At 49.6% G+C, this 22,401-nt stretch overlaps 1 protein-coding gene across 1 annotated transcript in view; it reads right to left on the reverse strand.

Moving 5' to 3' along the window:
- Window positions 1-22,401, reverse strand: part of ZFAT (zinc finger and AT-hook domain containing) — a 133,652-nt gene that overhangs the window by 31,842 nt on the left and 79,409 nt on the right. The window contains exon 11 of the mRNA XM_081116469.1: window positions 18,977-19,065. Coding sequence (XP_080972595.1) covers window positions 18,977-19,065 — 89 coding nt within the window. The remainder of the gene's footprint in view (window positions 1-18,976; window positions 19,066-22,401) is intronic.

Here is a 22,401-nt window from a genome sequence, read left to right on the forward strand (position 1 = left end):
CATCTGACCTCTGGCATGACCAGAGATGGAGCCTCAGCAGGTGGTGAGATTTCTCTGAGCACTGGGCCTCTCACCAGTCAAATGGTGATAACGACGTCCCCTTGTAAGGTTGTGAGAATTAAATGACGTAACATAAACTGATCTCTAAGATGCCACAGAAACTAGCACTTACTGTTTTTATTGGATACTGTACACAGCTCATGCTGTGCCTGTGGGAGCTGATGCACCACTGTGTCCAAGACCTCAAAACCACCCTGACTCCTCAAGGGTCCAACTCATTAACCTTTTGCCGCTGTTACCTGAAGGGCTAAGCGAGCAGCAGTGCCTCAGCGAAGGTCAAGTGGCCAGCAAGCAAGGAAAGTGTCCTCTCTCCTCTGACACTTTAATCAGCCCCTTTTTCATGATTTCTCCCTAGGAGTCCAGAGAGGTGCTGAAGTCTTCCCATTGAGAGAGAGAGGTAAAGAGGGGGAAGGGACGGAGAGAGGGCGGGAAGGAAGTGAAAAGAAAACTGCTGTCCACCTTGTCCTTTGTTAAGTCACTATTCCGTCTCCTAGGCCCCGCCCACCTCGCAGTCTTAAAGAGCATGTCCGACTGGTGGGCCCTCAGGGTCCACCTCCCTTTCTCGGGGCTGGGTGATCCCCTAGGCTAACCACCCCTGCAGGACAGGCAGTGCTCTTCTCAGACCTCATCACACCCCATCATCGTTAGCCGGCTGCGATCCCCACAGTGACATCTGCTACATGGTGACGTGGCGCTCACCAGGCTCTCCCTGTGCTGCGAACCGTCCCAGTGAATTCACCAGACCCCCTTCCCAGGCCTAACGTTAAATGCTGGCTTTCTCCACGGTCTGTCCTTGGACCTGTTTTGTTCTCCTGCTATGTCTCCAACCACCATGTCCACACTATTGATTGCTGGGTCTACATAGCCAGTTATGATTTTTCCTGAACCACAGATAGGAGTTTTCAGTCGTCTTGCAGGTGTCTCTGCAGGGATGCTTTGCAGACACCTCCAAATAAACATGCCCATTTCAGACCCGCTACCTCTCTACAAAATCAGCTGATCACCCAGAGAGAAACCTGAGCGCCTCCTAGACTTCTCTCTCACTATTCAACTAACTTCTGAGTCTTGCGCAGGCTTCCTGGGAAACCTCTCCAAGAAGCTGCCCCTGCTCATTTCAGTCTGTTGCTCCGGGACAGAGAAAGGCGCCGTCCAGGCCATGAGGGCCATGCTGCTGCTCCCAGGAGGGAAGTAGATCTGATGACCCACACTGCTCCGAAACCTCCCCAGGGACCCCAGCCTAGGTCAAGGCCACAAGTGGGTCGGGATGCTTTTTGCTACACTGCATGAGCTATGCTGGGTCTTTCACAGAGGACTCTGTGGTTTGGCCCACTGGGGTTTACTAAACAAAAGGACCTGGAACAAAGGCAAAAATTAGTTGATCTCCTTCATCTATCTACCGAGCAGAGAATACAGTCTAAAATGCCATGTGATTATCTGCAAAGTAAAAATAAAAGCTAAAACATTTTCAAGCACATCCATCCCTAAATTAGCAAATATTATGCAATTATGTTTGGAACACTAGCACTTACACAAACATCCGAAAGAACCACCGGAAACACACTGCCAGTGCTGAGGGGTTGGGGGCACAGAGGCAGGAAGGAACGGTGACAGTGAGAAATTGTCTCACAAACCTAACTTAGGCTCGAGAGCCAATTTCAGCCTTCTGTGGGAAAGACAGTAAACTGCCTCATGAGAGTTTCAACTCCTTTTATTCCCCACGCCCTCTCCTTGGTAGAACTGCTGACGAGAGGAAAAACTGCCAAAACATGAGCAGATAGGCAAAAAATGTGCAGGTGAGCCCCAACGGGACATCACTTCCCAAGCTACTGACTTCTACGGAAATCTTCAATCCTTACAGTTGGAAGGGACGCTTCCAAAGGCTGACCTCGACCAAGCTTCCCTCCAGGAGGAGACATTCCTCTGTGGCCTCTGACAGTCTGTGAGCTTAGCCCCTGCTGGATGCAGGGAGCTCAACCCCCGCGGCCCCTTGTACTGCTCAACGGCTCTGGGGTTTCAGGAGGAAAAACCTCCCGTCTTTCTCTGTCATCGGTTTGCTTCTACTACCTTATGCCCACCAAAACCTTTACAGGGACTCAATCAGCACCTAAGTCCTGCCTGGGTCCCCTCTCCCTAAGTGTGGTGACTGAGGAGCTGCCACGCTTCAGCAGGAGGTCTGCTGGGGCTGTCGTGGGCGAAGGCGGGAGCAGATAACACCCCTGCGCCCACTGCCACACATAAAGTCCGACGGCTTTGTTAATGCATTCACCCACCCTACTCTGAGCCAGGCTCCACGCTCTCGCCCTGGGGCGCACCGATGAATAGGGGGCGGTGCTTCTCCACATACTTAGGAGTTTTTAGATGTCAATACCAACGGCAAAGATGAAATGCTACTGAGGCAAACTAAATCATGAAACTCAAAAGGGACATTATATGTCGTGAGCCTTAGGCCAGAACCTGGCCGTGGATGAGAAGCGGGCTACAGTGGTCTGTCCAGTTCACGTGAAACAGCACCAAGTGCTCCCTGTGGTCCAAAAAGAAAGTGGGTCAAAAGCAAGGTGGTGAACTCACCGCCACGCCTACTATCCAACGGTACACTGGAATTAACCAAACTAACGATTTAACATAATTATCAGTATCTTACTAACGTTTGCGGATTGCTACCATGACAGCAGATAGTTCCAAGTGTCTCACGCAGATTAATTCCTGTGTGTCTCACCACAACCTCATGTGGGAGGTACTGTTATTACCCCCATTTCACAGATTAAGAAACTGAAGTACAGAGGGTTAAGAAATGGGCCCAGAGTTTCACAGTCTCGCAGGCTGACCGTTTGGTCTGCACTGGATCTGGGCGCCAGGCTCAGCCAGCAATAAAGGGATGATTTGATTTCCCACTTGCCACTATTTTCTGAGCATCCATCTTGCCAGGGAGCCCCTGGAGGGACATGGTTTGGTCTTCTTTGATTTCCTAGACATAAGACAGCCCAGATCACTTCCAAAAATGAGCAATCCTATGGTGGGCTGGGAGAAGCGTAAGCAGGATTCCTGCCATGAGGAGGGGGATGGAGGAAGTTGACGAGGCTGGAGAGCCGCCAGACCACCCTGGGGTGTACGCTGTGTCAGGAAAGCGACTTCAGGTGATGCGAGTCTCGGCGGGTGCCAAGCAGGGGGTGGCATGCCAGCTTCACACTTACAAGTACCACTCTGCAAATTAATGGAGGGTGGATTTGAAAGGAACAAGACTGGAGGCAGGAAACCAATTCACCAGTTGTTGCAGTGGTTCAGACAAGAGACATGAAGGGCCTGAAACGAGAGAGGAACAAAGCACAGAAAGAAGAAAGTGCTCCAAAGAGATGGAGGAAGTGGAAGCCGCAGGCCTGCGGACGGAGGTGCTGCGGAGAGCAGAGGGCTGCAGGAGTCCTCGCTTCCAGAATGGATGCCAGGAGGGAGGCACACCGCCGGCTGCGAGAGAGGGGGCGAGAAGACAGAACTCAGGACACTCCAGAGTGCAGGTCCAGAAAGTGGCTGGAGATGTGAGTGTAAAACTCAGAGGAAAGTTCTGCGCTGTGGATACAGATCTGAGCACAGACAGCGAGCAGAAGCCCTAGGATGGCGCTCCCCCTCTGCAAGAATACAAGGGGAGGAGGTGCAACAGGACAGCACCCTGGGAAGTGGGGACAGAACGGAGGATGAGCTCACAGGGAAGGAAGATGACAGCAGGTAGCAGGATTGGGGGTCTGGAGCCACAGAATCCAGGGAACAATGTCCCTCGTGGAGCGAGGAAGGACTGAGTCAAGTGGACTAAGAAATGCAACAAGATAGGGCCTGACAAGTGTCCACTGTCCTGCCTCTAGGGGTGTGGGCAACAGTGGCCTTACTGAGAAAGAAGAGTCAGTTACATGCTACGGACAAAGGGCAGGGCAGGGAGAGCAAAGGGCAGAAGCTGGACTACGGTCACGTTTCAATGATGTTTCAATGATGCAAAGGCTCTTTCTCAAAAGGCACGTTAAAGAGCTTCAATCTGAGTTGAAAAAAAGTGTAGTCAAATTTGCTGAGGCTCAAACGTTCACAGACTTATTCCAGAAGGCATGAAAATTTTACTTTTTCACAGTTTGAGGATTTACTTTTTTCTTTTTTTAAAAAAAATATATCTTTATTGATTTCAGAGAGAGGAAAGGAGAGGGAGAGAGAGAGATAGAAACCTCAATGATGAGAGAGTCATTGATCAAGCCGGCAACCCGGGCATGTGCCCTGAATGGGAATCGAACCCTGATCGCCTGGATCCTAGGTCAATGCTCAACCGCTGAGCCACGCCTGGCAGGGCGAGGATTTACTGTTCTGGTTCTTCACACAGAAAGAAAGAAAACATTAGAGGACTGACTGGAAGTCCCAACTCACATGTGAAATGGGTTAGAAGACACCTAATGGCATTAGAGAGAGGTCAATCCAATTTCCCATCAGCATCAAGAAAGGGACCTAGAGGAACATGTAAAACCATCAAACTGAACTTCCATTTGACCCAGTGATCCCACTTCTAGGACTATATCCTAAGAATCCTGAAACACTAATCAGAAAGAATATATGCACCCCTAAGTTCATAGCAGCACAGTTTACAATAGCTAAGATCTGGAAACAGCCCAAGTGCCCATCAGTAGATGAGTGGGTAGAAAAGCTGTGGGACATTCACACCATGGAATACTACACAGCTGTAAGGAAGAAGGATCTCGTACCCTTTGGGACAGCATGGAGGGACCTCGAGAGTATTATGCTGAGTGAAATAAGCCAGGCAGAGAAAGACAAGTACCATATGATCTCATATGTGGAATCTAATGAGTACAATAAACTGAGGAACAAAACAGATCCAGAGACATAGAAGCAGGGAGCAGACTGAGGGATCTCAAAGGGAAGGTGGGGATGGGGGAGTAGGTGGGGAGAGATTAATCAAAGAACTTACATGTTTTAAACATAACCCATGGACACAGACACTGGTATGGGGAAGGCCCGGGGTTGGGGTGGATGTGGGGTAGAGGGGATCAATGGGGGTAAAAAGGGGACATCTGTAATATTTTCAACAATAAAGATTTTTTTAAAAAGTGCCAAGAAATGTCCACAGTTGTGACATTGGTGACCAACTGCGAAGCATGGGACAGCTGTTGGCATAAGGAGAGGGTGCTCTGCTCCATACACAGCAGGCGGGGAAGCTCTGCCAGGTGAGGTTGTGAATTCCAGTGTGTGACCAAGAATGGCCTGATGGTCACACAAGGACATCAAGGCTCACAGGTGAAAATGGGAGCCTGCCCCTCTGAGATGGGCCCACTGCTCTCTGCAGAGGACAGAAAAGGTAAATGACAAGAAAGAAGGTTCTGGATGACTAGTGAGGTTAAACCTGCGGCCACAAGTCACCATTTCATTACCTCGGTTAACGACTAGTGAACAACCCACTCAACACAGAGACAGAGGCCAAGCTGAAGCAGGCCAAGCACAGGTCTCACTGGTGTCCAGGGGAATTTGGATCCAAAGTGCAGAAAAAGGCCCTAAAATTGTTGCAACCTAAATTAAGTGCTCACGTCACACACACCGTCCCTAACCGCGGGTGTACGTGTAACATTCTCGGTGTACGTTCTACTTCCCGCCAAGAACAGTGAAGTAAGAAACAGGACTAAGTGGGTAGACACGTGACTTGGAAAACCCTCCCTCACTTGTAAATTACAAATGTCTGACCACTTTGCTGTACCCCTGAAACCAATACAGAATAAAACCAAATGTCAAAACAGAGGAAAAACCTCTCTTCACGAGGCTGTTATGAGGATGACAGATACTCATGTAAAATGCCTAGAATAATGCACAGCAGCACCCAGTGGCCACCGTTATTAATATCAGTAACACTAACAACGACACTTGTTCTCTGACACGTCAGGTGCTTTCGGGTTTATTTTCTTTCACCTGTGTGACGAGTTTCCGTTGATAGAGAATGATGTACGAACATCCCGTCTGTAATCCCAAATGTCCGAAAAGAGGGCAAGCGAGGTCAGAGCGTGTCTCCGGCCTGGAGAGCGCATACGCTGTAATGGAGGTTTCTCATGAATGTCTGAGGCAGCCGCCCACTCCCTAAAATGCAAGCTAGCACTGAGTCACCCTGAGAAGTACACAGCGGGGACAGGGGACGCGTTGGGCCCGCCCAGCTCTTGAGAAGTTCTGATTCAGGGCTCTGCCCTGTCCCAGATTTAATTCAGCTGCCTCTGAGACTCATGAGGCAACTTTGTCTAAATCAGAGCCTGGAAAGAACAGGCTGAAGCGAGAGCTGAGGTCTTACCTGGATTCTGTTTCGGGGAAAACAACAATCGGAACAGATGCTCCCCACCATTTTTTCAAGTTACTGGGGTGACAGTGGTTAGTATGATTACACAGGTTTCAAGTGTATGATTCTAAGATACATCATCTGTACCTTGCATTGTGTGTTCGCCGCCCAAAGTCAAATCTTGCTTGACCTCCTTTACCCTTTACTACCCCCCATCCCGCCCCTCTGGTAACCACCACACTGTTGTCTGTGTCTGTGAGTTTTTGTTTGTCTTATTTGCTCATTTGTTGTTTTCCGTTTTATATTCCACACGTGAGTGAGGTCCTAGGGTGACTTCCTGACTTTTTCCGTCTGACTTGTTTCCCTTAGCGTGATATTCTCAGGGGGACTGCATCAAACTGAAAGGCTTTTGCACAGCAAGACACGTCGACAGAACAAAAAGTCAGCCAACCAAACAGGAGGAGATACTTGCAAACAACATTTCCAGTAAGGGGTTAATAACTAAAATATATAAAGAACTCATATGACTCACTAACAAAAAATCAAACAACCCAATTAAAAAATGGGCAGAGGACCTGAAGAGACACTTTTCCCAAGAAGACATAAAATGACCAACAAATATATGAAAAGACGCTCCACTTCACCAGCCATTAAAGAAATGCAAATCCAAACTACAGTGAGATACCGTCTCACGCCTGTCAGAATGGCTGTTGTCAACAAGACAAGTGTTGCAGGGGCTGTGGACAGAAAGGAGCCCTCACTCACTGCTGGCGGGAACGCAGACTGGTAGAGCACTATGGAAACAGTATGGAGACTCCTCAAAAATTAAGAATAGCTCTACCACATGACCCAGCAACCCCTCTTCTGAGTATCTACCTGAAAGATTTGAAAACATTTATTTGTAAAGATATATGCACGCCTACGTTCATAGCATTATTCACAGAGACCAAGAAATGGAAACAACCAAAGTGTCCTTCACTAGATAACTGGACAAAGAAGATGTTATCCATATACACAATACAATATTACTCAACCATCAGGAAGAATGAAATACTGCCATTTGTGACAACGTGGATGGACCTTGAGACTATCATGCTTCCCCATTTGCCATGGGGAGCTTTGTGGCCCAAGACATTTCTCCAGATCATTGAGTGTCACGGGTTTCTAGGGCCAGAGAGACCTGGGCTCATCTGAGGTTGGACTGCTTGATGGCTGTGCAGCTTTGGGCACATATCCTCTCAAGGACTGATGATGTAGATGGAGTGGCCTGCAGGGAGGTGATTGTCAGACTGTATCACTGACTGTGCAGCCACAGAAACTCAGGGCAAACAGCCTCATTTAAAGAGAAAGAAGGAGTGGGGTTCCTCTGCCTAAATACTTACATTTGGGACTTGAGAATTTCCATGTTTCCATTTGCAGGAAGGAGGGGAACTGGAATGCACGATGATCGTCCGTCTATCACCAGGGAGGAAACAGCAATTCTCACTCTAAAGATGGGGGTGCAGAAGCCGGGAGGCTGAGAGGCTTGCTAAGGTCACCCACTGAACCGGGCTGTGAGCTAAGGTCTGTGTGACCCCAAAGCCCACTCTCCTCAGCCACTGACCACAGGCCCACACTGCAAACAAGCACCACTTCAGCCACTCTCCCCCCTGCAGTAGATGAGACAGGCAATTTCTACAACTTTCCCGGTTATAATGTATTTCAATTTTGCAAATGACTTTTTGTTTCCAATCACAGGATTAACAAGATGGTGCTATTTTCATGGTAGTATTTCTAGCGGGCAAAGTTTTGGTAGCACCAGCTACTCACCTTTTCTTCCCCTGGCCCCCCTACTCCCCAGGAGGCCTGGCTCTGCACAGCCCCCGATCTGGCAGCCGTAGAATAGCCTGCTAAGTGTTCCAACTGCAAATCTGACCGAGTTAACGATGTGGGGAACTGAAGATCCACATGCCTGCATTTCCAGATTCCCAAAGAACACACCAGAAAAAGACTGCAGGCACTCCCTTTGATGGCATCTCCACTGAGACATTTCTTGAACATAATACAATAATGAAGCCAGGCTTACTGCGCCTGCCATAAGAAAACAATACACTTACAGATAGTAAATCCGCTCTCTGCAGAGAGAGCGACTCCTGGTGGGGTGCGCTGGGCCTCCCCAGGATGCAGGCCCAACTCACAGCAGGGTCAACTGTGCTGGAGAGTTACAGAATCCCATGACCCTGGGCCCAGGCTTGGCTACCCCATGACTGAGCACTTCACTTCTAAAGCAATTATTTTATCTCATCCTAACTCACTGCCCCTCGCTAGCTACTATGAGAGAAGGGAAGTGACAAACACGCAAGGCCACGCAGTGAACCGAGAACAAGGAAGACAAGCAGCGCCCAGGAACAAAAGAGATGCTGAATGCGTGCCCCTGGGCTACGGGGAGCCACCTCCACCTGGATGTCCTCTGTGATGACTGTACTACACTAAAGTCCTATAAAATCTGTTCACTCGGTCACTGAATAGATATTCATCAAGTGTAGCCTGCATTCTCAGAACAGAGCAAAAACTAAGACCAAGTGCCTCACACACTTTATGTACTAGCATCATAAACAAGTACATAATCCACCAGGTGTCCTCAAACATCACAGAAAAAAGTAAAGCAAATCCAGAAGGAGGTGAGGCCGTGCATCTTTCTGGGAGGAGTGCAAGAGAAGGGAAGGGCAGGTGCTGAGCCAAGTAGGAGTGGGCAGGAGAGGGTGCAATGGGAGGGAGCCAGGCCCAGGCTGGGCAGGAGTGTGGAGCCCCCGGCAACAGGGGCTTCACCTCTGGGTGTGACCAGAAGACACAGGAACGGTAGACATATGTGGGGTTCATCATGTTATTTTTTCTACTTTTGGATTCTCTGATAACCAGAATTTCCCAAGCTGTTTCCCCAACCCCCAGAGCTGGGAGGCACATGGAGAGAAAGCAAGGGAGGAGGGGCTCCTGTGGTCAAGCAGTCTGAGGACCAGCGCATGCTGCACCACACCCCCAACACCCCGCGGAACTCGTGCTCTAAGGAACTTCTGGAGAACTCTGCCTCTTCTGTCCTCTGTCCTCTAGCGGGAAGAAGACTGTGCGCTGCCAGAGGGTTGTACTGTAGCAATGGGGCACTGGGTGCCAGAGACTCACAGAAGCAAACATGCAAAATCAGGGACCTCCCTACTCAGTGGCTGACGTCCTGAGAAACTTCCTCTCCATCAGAGAAACGTGATCACACCGGATTTCTGAACTGGCAGTCCCGTTACCCACACAGGGTCATGAGCAAAGCTCGGGAACCTTCTGGAATGTTCTGGAGGACGACACGGGCCTGTGGGTGGGAATGTGTCACACGCATACATAGCACCTCCCCTGCTCTGAGAGTCATTCCCACAGAGCCACGTGCAGGCCTGAGCCGCAGCAAGAGGAGCACACTCAGGTCAGTCGCCAAGACAGCACCTGCACCCCGAGGCTGCAGAGCTGTTGAAAAACACGCACAGTTGTAAGAAAAAAGCCAAGATTGTAAACTATAACACACATGGCAAAGCGTATAAAGGAAATGCCTCCAGAGCATTTGCTTCTGGGATACTGACCCCTCACCACCTTCTCCAACTGGACACAATGGTAAACATGAACTCACGCACACAGAACCAGGTGGGGGGACTGGTCAGCGCCCCACACTGAATTCAACAAAGAGGCTGAGGATGCAGACAGTCACAGCGGACAGATGAGGGGAAGCACAGAGAGCGCCAGGAAGGAAAACACCTGCCTCCGCAAGAGCAACAGGGACGTGGACGCACCTCCGCAGACTCGTGGCCCCGACAGTCGGCCTTTAGAGGTTTGCACCCAAGATCTCGAAGCGATGCTTTCACTGTGGGTGAGACCACCCCACCCCCCCGTCCACTGGCCACGCACACTCCACACTGTGGTCCGCAGTCCGAGCCTTTGGTGAAAGCCACCCACACCGTTTGTGCAGGAGAGGGCAGCCTTGTGATTGCTTCGGGCCCCGACTCTTCAGAATTTATAAGCCTGAGATCGCAAGGTTGGGGTTTCGTCCAGGATCAGCCACGGCAGGGACAACAGCAAGACTGGGGCCCTGCACCCAGAGAGGAAAGGCCAGGACCCCACAGCCTGCGACAGCAGAGAGCTGGCTCTGCTGTAAAATCAGGCCAGAAACAAATTGAACTATTTAGAAGAATAAATGTTTAAAACCGTGGGATACCACAGGTTTGGCAATTATCTCGTCACAATAAATAACAGTAAATCAATCCGCACTAATTGCTTTTCGTGCTGCAGCTCAGAAGACTCTTCCGAGTCCTCCGATTATTGATTTTTTTGTAATCACTTGTGCTGTCAAAAATGCAATATTTCCAGAGAATATAGCGCATTATGAGACAGACAGGATTTTAATGTAACATAAGTCAGTCCAATTTCTTTTTTCTTCCAGAAGTGCTTTAAAAATCTAGCACACAAGGAAGCAGAAGATGGCACAAGAGGTATCAGCAGACACATCTCAGTTCTGACACTAATGAACGGCCGAGACCACCCCTTCCCTGCCAAGGCCCTTCCCTCTCCGCACCCACGAACGCAAGCCTCAGGGGGGGAAGAAGAGCGTGGGATCTCAAGCTCCTCACGTCCAAACAAGCACCCGCACTTCCCTTTCGCCCTCTGCCTGTGGTCCAGTGACTTCCACTGAACTTGGACAGTGCTCCGGCTGCTGAGCTGAGCCCCGGTCAGCATTCTGCTTAAGGGTTTCGCTTGAGTCTGACAGCTGCAGGCTTGTATAATCAGAGCGGAAAGAGGAAACAGGAGAAGGGGGCAAAACTGTCCCTCTGCCTGGCCCGAGGTGACAGTTCTGGAAAGAGAGCAGCTCCGTCTATAGAGACAGGGAAAAACCCCAGCTCCACCATGTACATACTCTCGATATGTAAGTAGACTGGACTCTGGGCCTCAGTTTTCTTGTCTATAAAATGGGAATATCAATGCCTACAGGACAGGGATTTTTAGGGGAAAATGAGGTAACATATGTAAAATACCTGCTGTGATGGTTAGTATAAAAGAGATGGTCCACCTGTCTTTATTATGACACTAAGTACGTAAACCTCCCACCCTGTGGTGGAACTTGCTGATGGAGACAAAACTATCTCATGGGCAGGAGGAACTGCAGCGGAAAGAACGCCACGACACTGTGAGCAATGCCAGGGGGAGCAGCCTTCCAAGGGGCACCAAGAATCTCAGCAGAGGGTGAACCTGAACTGTGTACAATGTGTGCTCCAAGAACTCTGCTCCTCTGAGGCCATTTCCGTGCTCACTAGTGTAGATGGGCAACCAGGAATCTGTTATTTGCAGACACATCCTGGCTGATTTCACCTAAGCCCCTTAAGCATCCTGTGAGCTCAGCTGCCTGGTATCTCCTGTATGCGTGACTCACTCCAGCTTTACGTGGCACACTGGGATAGGGATGCCGTGGGGATCCACCTAACCGTCAGGAATGCAATAAGGGGTTATGCCAGCTCCTCTTGATTTGTGGGTATCTGTCAACCAGAGAACTTTCTGGGTGCTACAGGTTGTAAAAGCTATAGGTTTGACATGACAGGGTAAGATATTACCCAATTAAAGCATGGCTTTTTAAAAATCACAGTTGAAATAATCAGGTGGTCTCCTGGGTTCCCATGGCCCAGCTCACAGCACATAACCTTCTTATAGCACTTAACATCCTGCTGTTACTTTAGTGACTCAGGAGCCTGGGGACAGAGGCCTGGCTTTGTCCTCACGTCCCCTGCCACCTGACACATGGGGGGGGGGTGCCCAGAAAAGGCGTGTTCAAGATTTAACATTTCATATTTTGCATCAAAAATTCAGATGAAAACTTAGTACTTTATTATACTTATGTGGTCTCTTAATATTCTCAATGTTACACTGTGGTATCACATACTCCCTCTAGAATACTTAGGAAAAGTTCGTCAATGATAACAAAATCGACGATTGAAATCTCCCTTACTTCTCACTAGTTTTATGAAAATACTTTAGTTGAGCAAATTTTAATCTGACAACGGGCAATACATTCCTCCAACTTCATGGTATAAACTTCTGAGGATTCGGTTGGTGTTGGATATGTATCAAACATAATTTAAATTTAACAGTGTCTTCGAGATGACAGTCTGGCTGGTTTCCCTCCTGAGAGAACGTGCTCGACTCCACCTACAAGGTTACAGCCACAGGAGAGAAGGCCAGGCGTCACTGAGGAAAGCCGGGCAGAGAGATGATCAGAGCTATTTGTCAAACAAGCCAAGGCCTTGTTTCAGGAAGAAGTCTGAAGAAATAAGAAGGCAAGGTCAGCAATAAGTCTGGCTGAGCAGTTTCCAAAATGGACAGATTTAGAAAACTGCTGATTTCAGACTGAATTTTTTTTTTTTTTTTTGCAGACTTGCACATTCACACACCAAGCTTCTGACTTGCTTTCCAGAAATCAGGAACCTCACAGGGCACTTGGAGTCACACAGAGCAAAGACCCCAAGTGCAAACTCCCCCAGCCCTGGGGCCCTGGGAGCCATCTCAGAGCAATGAGGAAAGGCGGTGGGAAGCAGTGACGAGGGGAGAAAGACACAGGTCAGGTCCGGCCAGGCCCTCGTCCAGGGAAATGGGCTCTGAGAGCAGGGCGGGTCCTGCAGAGCTGGGCAGCACCACGCAGGACAGACACTCACTCCGGGACAAAAAGGGGAGTCTATGAAGAACTAAGTCTACACGGGAAATGGACCTTGTGAGAGGTTCTGTGATAAGTTACATATCTATGTGGTCAGGCAGATTTTATAGGAACATACCAAACCAGTGGAATGAGGTGACTATGACTCCTTGAGGATACGGGACATGTCACAGGCACCTACAGTCTTAGTATAAAGATAAAGAGGACGACACTGTGCAGATAGGACCATCTTTTGATGAACAGATAAAGGAAGGAACCGGGGTACAGTCTGGACAAAACTAACAATTGAGATGCATGTGCCAAGCCCTATTGTAAGCACTTACAACTCACAATCTGTAGAGTGACAAGAGATACCGCCTTGTCCTCATGTTACAGGAAAGTTACAGAGGTTACACGACTTGCCCAACGCCACACAGAGAGTAAGTGCAAGGCTGGATTCTAAGACAGTGTGACCATAGGGCCACGATGTATAATGTCAGAAAAGGAAGGGCTTGTGTGTAAGACAAGGGCTTACACCAACGCTGCACACTGTTCTTTCTCCCAATGACACAGTCTACCCATCTGCCCTGCCCTGCCCTGCCCTGCCCTGCCCTGCCTGCCTGTGAGCCATGCTGCATAGAGAAAACCCTCTCAGAGAGCAGGCAGAGCTCCTGTTGGCTGGATCCGCTTAGCTTACTGGTGACAGTAGCAGTCTGCTGCCTCAGTCACCCACCCTGCCCCTTATCACCAGGGTGAGCGGGAGAGGGTTCGATGTGAGCATTTACTGGCCCCCCACTCTGTGCAGGCACCCTAGTAGGCACTGTCAGCAATCACACGGGTGGGGTGTTTTTGCTTCAGGCTAAGACATGGCATGTCATTTTTAAAAATCCATCAGACTGCTAAGGACACAGAGAAACCTAAGTAAACCAATTCCAGAAAAGAAGCAGCACTGCCCAGGAGAACAAAGACCAGGAGCTGCTTTCATCCCCAACCTCCCCCCTGGGAAATGGATAACTTCACCAAATGGAAGCAGGAATGGTAGGGGAGGAGGCTGGGGGCCAGGGCAGGGCAGAAGAGAGAAACTCCACCCTAGTGGCTCAGAGGGGATAAGGGCCCACGTGCTTTAAATATCCAGGAATTGAAGAGACGAGAACCTGGGCTTCATCTGAACTTCCTCATTACATCATCTCAGTTACTCAGTGTGGGCAAAAGGAAAGAACATTAAGAAAACACTTTTGGTTAAATACCAAGGAGCACAACTGCTGGACTGTATGGTGAGAGTATGTTCAGTTTCATGAGAAACTGCCAAACTGCTTTCCAAAGTGGCTGCACCTATGTATTCACATCACAGGCAACATTCTACCACTAACAAGCCAATGTTGATACATTGTATCATCTACAGTCCATACTTGACACAATGTATTCACATCACAGGCAGCATTCTACCACTAACTAATCAATGTTGATACATTGTATCACCTACAGTTCATACTTAACCACCATATATACATATTCTCATCACAGGCAGCATTCTACCACTAATGAACCAATATTGACACATTGTATCACCTGCAGTCCATACTTCCCTCGGATTTCCTTAGATTCTCCCTGATGTCCTTTTCCTACTCTGGGATTCTATCCTACATCTAGTTGTGGTTTCTTTTGAGGCTCCCTTTGCATGTGAAACTTTCTCAGGCCTTTCCCACTTTTGATGACTTTGGCAGTTCTGAGGAGCATTGATAAGGTCTTTGACAGTATATCCCTCAACTGGGATTTGATGGCTTTTTAATTATAATGGTGGGTACATGTCTTTATATGTTTGTCAAAACCCATAGAATGTACACCACCAAGAGTGGAGCCCTGATGCCAACTCTGGGCTTTGGGGGATTATGATGTGTCCATACTGGTTTATCAACTGTAACAAATGCACCACTTTGGTGGGGATACTGAAAATGGGGGAGGCTGTGTGAGGGGGGGACAAGAGGGCGGGTAGTATATGTGAACTCCCTTGTACTTTCCTCTCAATTCTGCTGTGAACCTAGAAATAACTTTAAAATAGTTTATTAATTTAAAAACTCCAAATAAGGCCGACAGTTTAGTTAATAGTAATATGCCAAAGTCAATTTCTTAGTTTTGATAATATACTATGGTTTAGTAATAAGATGTTATCATTAGGGGAAGGTGGGCAATAGGTACAAGGAACTCCCTATGATTCTGTGAGTATAAAATTATTTCAAAACTTTTTTAAAAATTAATAAAGTCGCTTTTTATGCATGTGCAAGGAGACTGGCACTGCATCGAGCAGCCCTATAACTGAGAACATTTCTATCCACAGAGTTACGAGTTCACACGAGCCTGACAGAGAGGAAATTGCACGAGGCGCCTCCTCTGTTAATCATGCTGCCTGCACAACAGTGCGCGGGCCTGTTTATCTGTAGGAAAGCAAAGTGCTGACCAGCTCGGCTGGAAGAACACGCCTCGCTCTGTTTGGACTCCTGGCTCAGCACAGTCCTTGGGCCTGAGCAGCTCCCCTGTCACTTGTCTAAGGCTGACAGTGTCGCAGCTCCACCATGGGGAACGCACTTTAATTACAGCTGCAAGAGGTGCATAGAACACCTTCACTCTCTGAATTCTCTCTGGTTTGATGGGCTTCACCAGTGTTTCAAAGTCCTTCAGATTTTAGGATGACAGGGACACTTTTGGCATGAAGACAGTCACTGCAGGGTTACTTAGAACAGCAAAACTGGGAACGAGCACACTGTCCAATTATGAGGGGAAGGGTTAATCAAACTACTCATCCTTAAGCCACTACTGAAAGTAGTTACTAAGTATGTTTCCATAAAATGTGAAAAGGCCATGAAATGATGAATAAGTAAGCGGGTATTTGTAATGCCCAAAGCACACCAACTCTCAGCACCGCCTGGGACCGGAGCTCACCAGCTGACTCAAAAGCAAATATTCTTAGCAAATCATCTAGCCACTCGTCTACACCGCATTCTCCAACACAGCTTTTCCAGTGGTAGCGCGGACGCTCCAGCTCCACCAAGAAAAGGCTCATTCACAACGTCACTGCAACCACATCTAAAAACATTATAAATCCAAAGATTCTACGAGGAAAGAGACTGAAAGGCATTTTCCAAATCTCATTTAGTGAACGCGTATGACTTTATTTTGAAAATATATAAATAAGAACGTGTCATTGCAAAAGGCAGTATAAGAGCTGCCCTTATGGCAGTGTTTCCTGACACAAACTGTACACAGTAAATTATAAACCTAGATCTAGGAAAGGAAACGGTTTCATCTTGCAAGCCAACGGCAGTTAGCAGTGCCGGCCCAGAGACTGTGAGGCCTTGCCTAGGATTCAGTGAAGCAGGGAGGGTGGATTTCTTGGGAGCTTAGGAGCATACGTACTCCATATTTCCTGACTTTGACGAAAATGTTCTACCACGGAGCAGATGTGAAAAAGGAAGGAAAAGGAGCGGGGGATGCAGCAGGCCGCATAAGCCCCTGGCACCCCAAAGCATCCGTGTCCTAACCCCCGTAAGCTTACGTGGCAGACGGAATTGAGGCCACAGGGGAACTGGGCTGTTAGTCATCTGGCCTCGAGATAAGGGCGGCATCCTGGGTAACTCCAGCGGACACTGTAATCACAGGGTCCTCGCAAACTGACGAGGAGGCAGAGTCAGAGGCGGTGGGAAGGGAGGTCCAGCGCCGGCTCTCAACGTGGAGGAAGAGGCCATGAGCCAAGGAACGTGGGCGCCTCCAAGGCCGGAAGAGGCAGGGGGACAGGCTTTGTCCCCCAGCCTCCAGAAAGAACACAGCTGAGCGTCACCCCGACCGTAAGACTATAAGGCAGTAAGTTTGTGTTGCATTTTAAGTTAAGTTGAGGTAATCTGTACAGTGGTAATGAAAACTGATACGGGGGCAGGCCGAGGAAAGGGAGAGTATTACTACTGTCAGGGTGAGCGTGGCTGGCAGGAGCCCTTTCATTCTGCACTGTCGCTGTCGGTCCCTGTCAGCTGAGACACTGTTTAAACTAACTGGTACCCAGAGGATGACAGAAGCCACGGTTTGAAGTTGTGGGTCTCAGTCAGGCCAGACTCTCATTCCCAGGGGGGCCACTCAGTAGGGGGGACGCCTAAACCCAGAGGGAGCCCGTGGGAAACTGGCCACGGCCCGAGGCCCAGCTTAGCTCTGCAGCTCCCGAGGCTCCGAGGTGGATGGTAACTGGATGGCAGGGAAACGGTGAGAACTACCTGTGACGGTGAGACCTTAAGTCAAACTGTCCCCCACATTCCAATTCTTCTGCACACACACCAAAGACTCCACAAACCTCAGGAGGAAATCAACGAGGATCTCAGGGCAGACAAGCTGCTCAGCTAGGGCTGGTTAGGAAAGGATGCTCCACGCTGCACACCACGGAACAGGGGCAGTCAGGCAAGGATAAGAGCTGTCCCAACCGGCCTACGCTTCTCACCTACAGAGTGGGCACTGCCTCAGCTCTCGGTTCTCTGCCACTATGACTGCCTTAGTCTAAGAAAACCCAGAGTCCTCCCCTAAAAATCACATCTGTCAGTTGTGAAATGCAAAATAAAGCTCATGATTATGTACAAACTACCAAACACTGAAGAACCTCCCCGATTGCGACAGTGTGACACTCCCACTGGGTGACATGTGGGTCTTAGGAAATTCACATTAGTGCAGATGCTACAGCAGCTACACAAACAGCATGTGCCTCAGCCTTGGATTCCCCAGCCCCCCCTTTCTGCCCACAACGAGTATCTGAGAAGACAGGGCGGGAAACACTCAGGCCGAGGACTCTGAGAAGGAGCCAGGGTCTCACTCCTTCACTCGCTGGGTATTTAAAGCACATGAGCCGTATCCCCTCTGAGCCGCTTGGTTTCTTAACTCCAAGGGAAGAGATGAGTACTCATCTCTCACACGGCTGTTCTAAGCATCAGATGAGCCTGTTGATGGGGCGGGTCCTCCTCACCTTGGAAGGGAAGCTGGGACAGCACAGGGTGGTCAGCATTACAGCATAGACTGAAATGGGAGCATGTGCACATGGCAGGAAAGACTAACAGGAGGTCAACTGACTTCTCTGAGGCTCAGGTTCTTCATTTGACCAGCTGGGTGGTAAGACCTACAGTGGGGATGCCACGTTAAGGGGTGTGAGGTTGCCGGCACAGTGTGATGCGCAGCAGATGCTCAGTGAATGCAACCTGAGTGTGACCAGGGTCCCTTCCACCTTCTGCCACTCTCTGGCAAGTGGTGGACACAGTTTCAACAAACCTTTCAGGGCATCCCATTCTCCACGCTCCATGTGTACGCCAAGAGCAGCAGCAGCAGCAGACTGTTTAAGGGTGAACCTGCCACGTGCTAGGCCGAGATTTTATGAGACAAAGTTACTGGAGTAGAGCTGTTGCCAATAACTGACCATAAGCAACGGCCACATGAATACCACCGTCTACATTAAAGAGATGTCATGAGAGGGATTAAAGAACAGGGAAGTAGCCATCGCCTGAGCCCCTGCTGCGTGCTGGGCACTGCGGTGGGCATCCCTCAGCACCACCTCCAGCTCTTACAGCAGCTGGCCGGGTGGGCACCTTCGCACCTGTTAATCAGGGGGTTTGCCTGAGTAATCAGGATCTGAAAGCGCGCATTTGTCCTTAACACTCCCACCCTTCCCTCCAAATCTCTCCAGTTTATGATGGCAAGAGCGTGCCTCTTCCTGGGTATGCACCCTCCTGGCCTCAGTGCGCAAAGGGCAGACAAATGCCACCCCTCTGAAAGGAGTCCAAGGCACAGCTCCTTTATTCCATGAGCTACGGGGGCCAAAAGTGAAGGACGTGCTGAAAACAGTGGGCAAATGCTCTCCCACCTCTTCTGAAAAGCCACGCAGTGTAGCTCAGACCCCGCGCCTCTGGCGCCCTCACCTTGAAGGAGGCGTGCTGCTCCATGTGCCGCAGCAGCTGTGGCTTCTGGGCCGCAGTGTAGTCACACACGGTGCACTTGAACTGCTTCCCTGGAAAGAAGGGAGGAAAGGTGAGCGTCACCAGGTGTGGGAAAGCAGTGCCAGGCACGGAGCCCGGTACACGGAGATGCCCCTGTCATTGGAAGCCCAGAATCTCCGAGGGGAACCGGCAAGTAGGGGCCCAGATATAAGGCGGCCCCCTGGGTCCACCACAGGGGGAGGGAGAGAGCAGGCGGCTCGGCCTGGGGGGGCTCATGAGCAAGGAACCTGAGCCAGCTGCTAGACAAAGAGTAAAGGTGTGTCCAGATGACTAGAGGAAAGACGCATGGAGGGACAGGAGCACAGAGGTGTGGGCCCCAGGGTGGTCAGGAAAGTGGAGCAGCTGGTCTCCCTTCCGGGACCTAAAGTATAAGGTCTGGACAGAGTCAAGGGCTGGCACTGGGGAGGACGTGTGGCCAGAACTCACTGGAAGCTTGGGCACTAGCCTGAAAGCCAGCAGCTCCTGCAAAATGCCCGCAGCCATGGAGCAAAATTTGTGTTCAGGAGCTCCCAGCTCAGGGAGGGATGTGAAAGGCAGGGGATGCTGGAAAGAAAACTACAGGAAAATGCAAAACATGGCTCTTTTGAGAGGATTAACGTTTCAGCAATGTGTAAACATTCCATTATTCGATGAGAGGAACATGTTAATGAATATACATACAGGGCACGCAATGCTTTTACCCCCTGATTAGCATATGTAAAACCTCAGCTTGCAGTAATACAAACAGGTACAACCCAATCTAAACATGACCTGCTTCTCGGAGCAGTAAGTTGTTCACCAAGCAGCCTCTTTCTCATGGTGCAAGCCTGCTCAGGGGACCACGACCACAGCCACAGCACGTGGACCACAGAAACCCTGGCTCCTTCTACAGGCCTCTCACAGCTCTCCTTCTCAGACAAGCCTGTGAAAAAGTCGTCTAGCTCCACAGCATCTGCTCTTCCCTCCTGTGCACTCTAGACCCAAAGAAAACTGGCTGATGGCAGCAGCTCACCCCGAAACCTGTTCTCACGAAGGAAACCAATGAACCCTGTGATGCCGAGCCAGTGGCAAATCCCAATCCTGATTTCACCATTTCGCCAACCTGTAGGGCGTGAGACCGTGCTTTAGGGATCCTTGGCTCCTCTGCATCCACACCACCGCCTCCCTGCGCCTCTCTGACGTATCCCTGAGGCTTCTCTCCCACCCACCACCTTTATACATGGATGTTCCTTAGTGCTCCAGCCCACCCCTGTGGTTCTCGGTCTACAAGCAACCTTGCATATCGCTGCCCTGTGGGCGTCTGTAAACCTCTGGTGCCCAAGTCTGCATCTTCCACTCCGTTCCCTTCCCTGAACCTGACACTTGAATATCCAAGTATCTGCTGAACTCCCCGTGTGGCTGTCCCAGATTCCTAAAGTAGGCTCACCGTTGGACCCACCAAAAGGATTCCACCTCCAGCCTTCCCAGGTTATCACTCACCTGATCATCCAGTCAGACCTGGCAGCCTTCCTCAACATGTCCATGGCCCTAACGTCACTCACCTCACTTTTCTCATTTCCTCTCCTAAACACTTGTCTATTTTTCTCTGTTCCTAATACCTCCACCACTGTTTTTACTTTTTTCCTGGACAATGGCAAAAGCCTCTGAGTTGGTATCCTTGCCAACTAACCCTCCCATCCATCCAGCCAGACAGCCAGCCAGTATCCATTTAACAGACACACATACATTCACACATACATCCCGATGCCCCAGCCACTGTCCAGATTACTAACGTAATTCTCCCACGGCCCTTCCCGAGGAACCACCAAGGACTCCTCTGTGGAAAAGGCTGAAGCCCAGAGCACGGCCGAGACCTGCAGAGCAGAGCCACCTATCCCCACCTGACTCCTTGCTGCGCCTCCCCCCTTATGCCAGGCTCTGTCACACAGAACTCCTGAGTGTTCTCAGACACGCTGCTTTGCCTTTGAGGTCTCAGACCCCCCAAGCCTCTGCTGACATTTCCACATTGGGATGCACTGCCTCTCGGCATCAAGCCATTCTTCACTGTAACTGAAAACTCAAGGTGAACATCTCTGGTAACCAGGCTGAGGGCCAGCCCTCCGCCCACTGCCACGCATGTTCACCACACACCTGTGTCCACGCACTGTTCACCTGCTCACAGGCCGGGGCTGCGCAGGGACCACACCTGACTCACCTGCGTACAGAGCACATATAGACCCCATTCTGTGCATTTTATTAAACTGAACTTAAACAAAAGGGAAATTTTGAACAGCTTCCTTAAATAACACTTTCAATAGGAGCAGCAAGAGGAAACAACAGTATAATCATATTAATACTACAGTTATACCTATCGTTCTAGCTGAACGAACGCCAAATTCCAGATGTTACTAATTCTCAAGTCCAAAGTGTGGGGGAAACTTCATGTGTAAAGCAGTCAAGTCACAGGAAGAGAGGAATTAACACTTTTTCTTAAATACAGCATCATCTTTTTTCACACATTCCTACGCATTGTCAATAGAATCTCGGCCTCCCATACTTTTCCACTGACTCGTGACTCCCGTAAACACATCACTACTGTGCCCAGAAGCCTGAGCCAAATGGTGTCTGAGTTCCCCACCACCCATGGGGAGAAAGCTGATAGAACCATTCTCGATAAATATTTCCACTCATTAGCAACACACTTGGATCAAAGAGTGAAAGAGAAGTGCTAAAAAATGCCCTGAAACGAGTAAACGAAATCGCCTTGTTTGAGAGCAGTGTCAGCCTTTCATGGACATCACCCCAAGTCTGCAAAAACAAGAAAGACGGCAGCTCCTAAGGCCACCCTTATTGAGGCCTCAGAGCCGGGCAATCAATGTCACAAATGTTTTCAGCAACCACCAGCGGCCCACCAAACAGGCCTGGAGAGCATCTGACATCTTCTTTCGCTGCCTAATTAAGATAATATGATGCAGCCTCATGACTAATCATAGAAGAGCACTGCGCTGAGCTGATCAGTTTAGCTTGCTGGCTATCAAGATACTCCTGAGAGCTGCAGGGGGAGGGGTGGAAAGCCTCGTATTTCCTTGAGGAGAGAGTGACTTCAAAGGCCGGCAGACATCAAATGGCTGTATCTGGATACGAATCACGCAGCACTTCAGGGAGAAAAAGGAATGATTACAAAGAAAAAAGAGATTGATTTTTTTTTAAAACTTCACACAACACACCTGGCTGGCTGGACCTGCTCAGAGACTGGCCATCAGCAGCCGGGCTAAAACTCAATGTGCCTGCTCTCACCGTGTCCCCCAAAGCCCAGGGAGGCAGGTGGTGTCATCCCGCATACAAATGAGGCTCAAGGATCCAGAATCTGAGCAATGTGCCAGGTTATG

Source organism: Miniopterus schreibersii (assembly GCF_964146895.1).
Source record: "Miniopterus schreibersii genome assembly, chromosome: 17".
Lineage (NCBI taxonomy): Eukaryota > Metazoa > Chordata > Mammalia > Chiroptera > Miniopteridae > Miniopterus > Miniopterus schreibersii.